This window comes from Myzus persicae, unplaced genomic scaffold, assembly GCF_001856785.1.
Source record: "Myzus persicae strain clone G006 unplaced genomic scaffold, MPER_G0061.0, whole genome shotgun sequence".
Lineage (NCBI taxonomy): Eukaryota > Metazoa > Arthropoda > Insecta > Hemiptera > Aphididae > Myzus > Myzus persicae.
In genome coordinates this window covers 1-3,652 of record NW_019100535.1, presented here as the reverse complement: position 1 = coordinate 3,652, position 3,652 = coordinate 1, and the positions used below count along the sequence as shown (strand labels likewise).

General features: G+C 37.5%; 1 protein-coding gene across 1 annotated transcript; it reads right to left on the bottom strand.

Annotated features, from left to right (window-relative positions):
* Positions 1-787: 787 nt before the first annotated feature.
* On the bottom strand, positions 788-2,140 carry LOC111031158. Its single transcript, XM_022310993.1, has one exon. It carries the CDS (start codon positions 2,138-2,140, stop codon positions 788-790), a length of 1,353 nt encoding a protein of 450 aa, XP_022166685.1.
* Between the last annotated feature and the right edge of the window lie 1,512 nt (positions 2,141-3,652).

Here is a 3,652-nt window from a genome sequence, read left to right as displayed (position 1 = left end):
GACTCGTGCAGGTAGACGCAGTGACAGCAGTGATGGCTCAGCGTGCAATAAGTTGTAATCCGATGCAACTTATTATTTGAACAGCGGCTTGACGTTGAAATAATGACAATATAAAATCGGACGACGGCGGCAACGGCTCGGCGCTCACGATAAAAAACAAACTGATCGGACGGCGGCGGCAACGGCTCGGCGTTCACGATAGACGGCGGCGACAACGGATCAGACGGCGGCAACAACGGCTCGGCGTTCGACAGTGCGCGGATACGGGAGTGTCGGGAAAGACTATGTGCACATCCGTTATTCACTAGTTGAAGAACTGGTGCGGCTTGTGCAGTCTTTTGGACAAATCACTGTTATATGTGCAAGTTGAATAGCGTCCGTAGTCACGAGTGGTAAAACTCGTGCGGCTCGCTATTGCCTTGCACTCGGCGGGGAGAAGGTGTCTCTACGGTCTCTCATCGGCTTGTATTTGTGTAGTATGCGGAACACTGGTCCCGGTTACATGACTCTGTTTCTTTTTTGCTAGTGGAGTTTTTTAGGTGTTTGTTTGAACTTGTTGGTAGTAATAATATGATAGTTGAAATGCTGACGATTCCTAATCTGGAATCAGCGATTTGATTTTTCTTTTATTTGCTGAGAAAACTCATGTTTTCCGATGGGCGGCCAAGGGCTGTTGTACTATGTGGCCGGCCAGCGCTATCTGTTGCGGCGTTTGTCCGTTGTGCACAGTGGATGCATTCGTTTTTTGGGCGGCGGTGCTTGTTGTGAGAGGATGTAATGAAGACCGCTAGAGTGCGCCATCTAAATGGGCACTCCGTTTTGTCTCATTACAAGACATTAGGGAGTCTCCGATTAGGAAATGAGCTGGAGTGATATATAATAAATCGGAAGGATCAGAGGACAAAGCCGTTAAAGGCCGAGAATTTAGACACGCTTCTACCCTAGTGAGTATAGTACATAACTCTTCGTAGGTTAAATAAGATTCGCCTAGTACACTTCGTAATAATGATTTCATTGACTTAACCGCTGCCTCCCATAATCCCCCAAAATGAGGTGACCTGGGGTGAATAAATTTCCATTGTACTCCTATTGTAGCCAGGTCAGATTGAACGATATCTTGATGCTCTTGATCTCGAAAAAGTTGATACACCTCTTTTAAATGCCTGTTTGCTCCTACGAAGTTTGTAGCATTGTCAGAATAAATCGTAGCACATTTACCTCTGCGATCAAAAAATCGGTTCAACGCATTTAAAAATGATTTAGTACTCAAATCTATAACGACCTCAATATGCACCGCCTTAGTGGCAAAACATACAAATATACAAACATATCCTTTTGTCGTGGGTGCATTTCGCCTTAAACTTTGTTTTACCATTATAGGCCCCGCGAAATCGACACCGCAGATTTTAAATGCACGAGATTGTGTTTCTACACGCTCTCTAGGTAAATTGCCCATGATTGGTTGTACCACGGTAGGTTTCATTCGAAAACATTTTACACAACGGTACATGGTCTTTCGAGCTATGTTTCGGGCATTAAGTGGCCAATATTGCAGCCTTATCGATGCTAACATTGCCTGCGGACCCCCATGTAATAACTGCTCATGCTCCCGTCGAAACAACAAATTAGTGTACGCGGAATCCTTTGGTAATACTATGGGTTGCCTTTGAAAAATACCTAATGATACTGCATTCTTTAGCCGCCCGCCCACACGTATTAATCCATCTTCGTCGAGAAACGGTCTCAATCTGAACAACTTGCTTTTCGACGATACCTGACCATTTGCCGAATTTAATTCATTTAACTCTTTTTCAAAATAGTCTTTTTGTACTCTAATTAAAAGTCGCAAATTTGCATTATGTAAATCAGTTGTTGTTAAGACTCCGCACTCTGAGTTTTTTGGTTCTTTTATTTTATTATAAAAACGCACGCAATACGCAGTAATTCGTATTATTTTATCCAACGACGAATACTTGTCAAATATAGAATATTTATCCGTGATAATACCGGAAAATTCTAATACGTTTTTTTTCTCAGGAATATTTTTATTATTTAATTGATGGTTTAACACCTCATTTTTTGACGGCCAATCCTCTTTATTTAAACACAACCATTTTGGGCCAAACCACCATAACTCCATAGCCGAAATTTGTGACGCATCACACCCGCGCGATATTAGATCAGCCGGATTGTCGTGTGTACTAACGTGTTACCACTCACTAGCGCAAGATAAATCTTGAATCTCTCCCACTCTGTGGGCAACAAATGTTTTCCACTTAGTGGACGGTGACGAGATCCAAGCGAGAGTAATAGTAGAATCCGACCAAAAATATTTCCTCTCGATTTCTAGTCGTATTTTTGGAATTACACATTGCTGCATACGAGCCAATAGTAACGCAGCGCATAGTTCTAGTCTCGGTAATGATATCGTTTTTAACGGTGCGACCATGACAAAATATATAGGTATGTCAGCAACAGTATGAATTTTAATCTTGTATGCGCATCCCCACTTTTTCCTGTGTATTAGGTTCTCCGCTTTTCATTGGTCCTTATTATAAAGAACTTGGTTACCGCGTAAATATGAATCTACTTTGTAAAAAGTAGTTATGCCAATATGCCATTGATAAAATACTTTTTATTTTAATTTATCAATGGTTATGCTTATTATCTATACAATCACTATTGACTAATCAGAACTAATCGATTGATTATATTATTACATAAATATAATCCTGTTTCTTATGTAACTTATTGCTTATCCTTCTCGTGATTTATTACTGTGACTCAATCATTTTATGTACATTATTATAATAAATTACATATTTTATTATAATGCCGGTGTGTGAGTTTTTTGGGTGTTTGAGTGGCAGCAGAAAAAAAGGTTTACCAAACTATCCAAAACCGTATTTGCACAGGTTTCCGAAAGATGCAGAATTAAGAATTTTATGGCAAAATCAAATATTACAAGGTCATCAGAATCTTAGGCAAATTAATTTTAATTCAGGTAAATTTAAGTTATTATGTATTAGTTAAACATGAGAATTGGATTTTGTTAATTATAATAATTAAGTATGATGCATATGTTTTAAAAATAATTTGTATTTTAGCTGTAGTTCTCGTTACATTTTGCTCCATACCATTATAATGATAATGCTATGAATGCTTACAATTTAAGACCAGATGCAGTACCACTAAAGTAAATATTTTATTATATTATAGAGAAATAAACTGTTAGTTATTTTATTTTAATTTTTGAAGTTCTGATTTTGATGATAATGTTGAAAGTAGTACAAATGAATGTGATATGGATACAGACCATGGAATAGATGAAATAGTTTTGAAGTAATTTTTTGTTTAATATATTATCAATATTGAAATTCTTTTAATTGTATTAAACCTACCTATTAACTTGTCTTTTGTCTTATTTAGTCCAATTGTGTGTTTACCACCAGAGAGATTTACTACTCCAGTTCTACCACCATTAAAGACTACAGCTGGAACATTTTCTGTGTAATGATTTTTTTTAGTATAAATTTAATTGTTTTATTACAGGTAGCATACTCTTAAGATTGGGAGCCCCATTCTTCCAAAATAATATTTTCAATTGATTTTTTTTATGTATACATATAGGGAATTTCTACCTGATCCAATC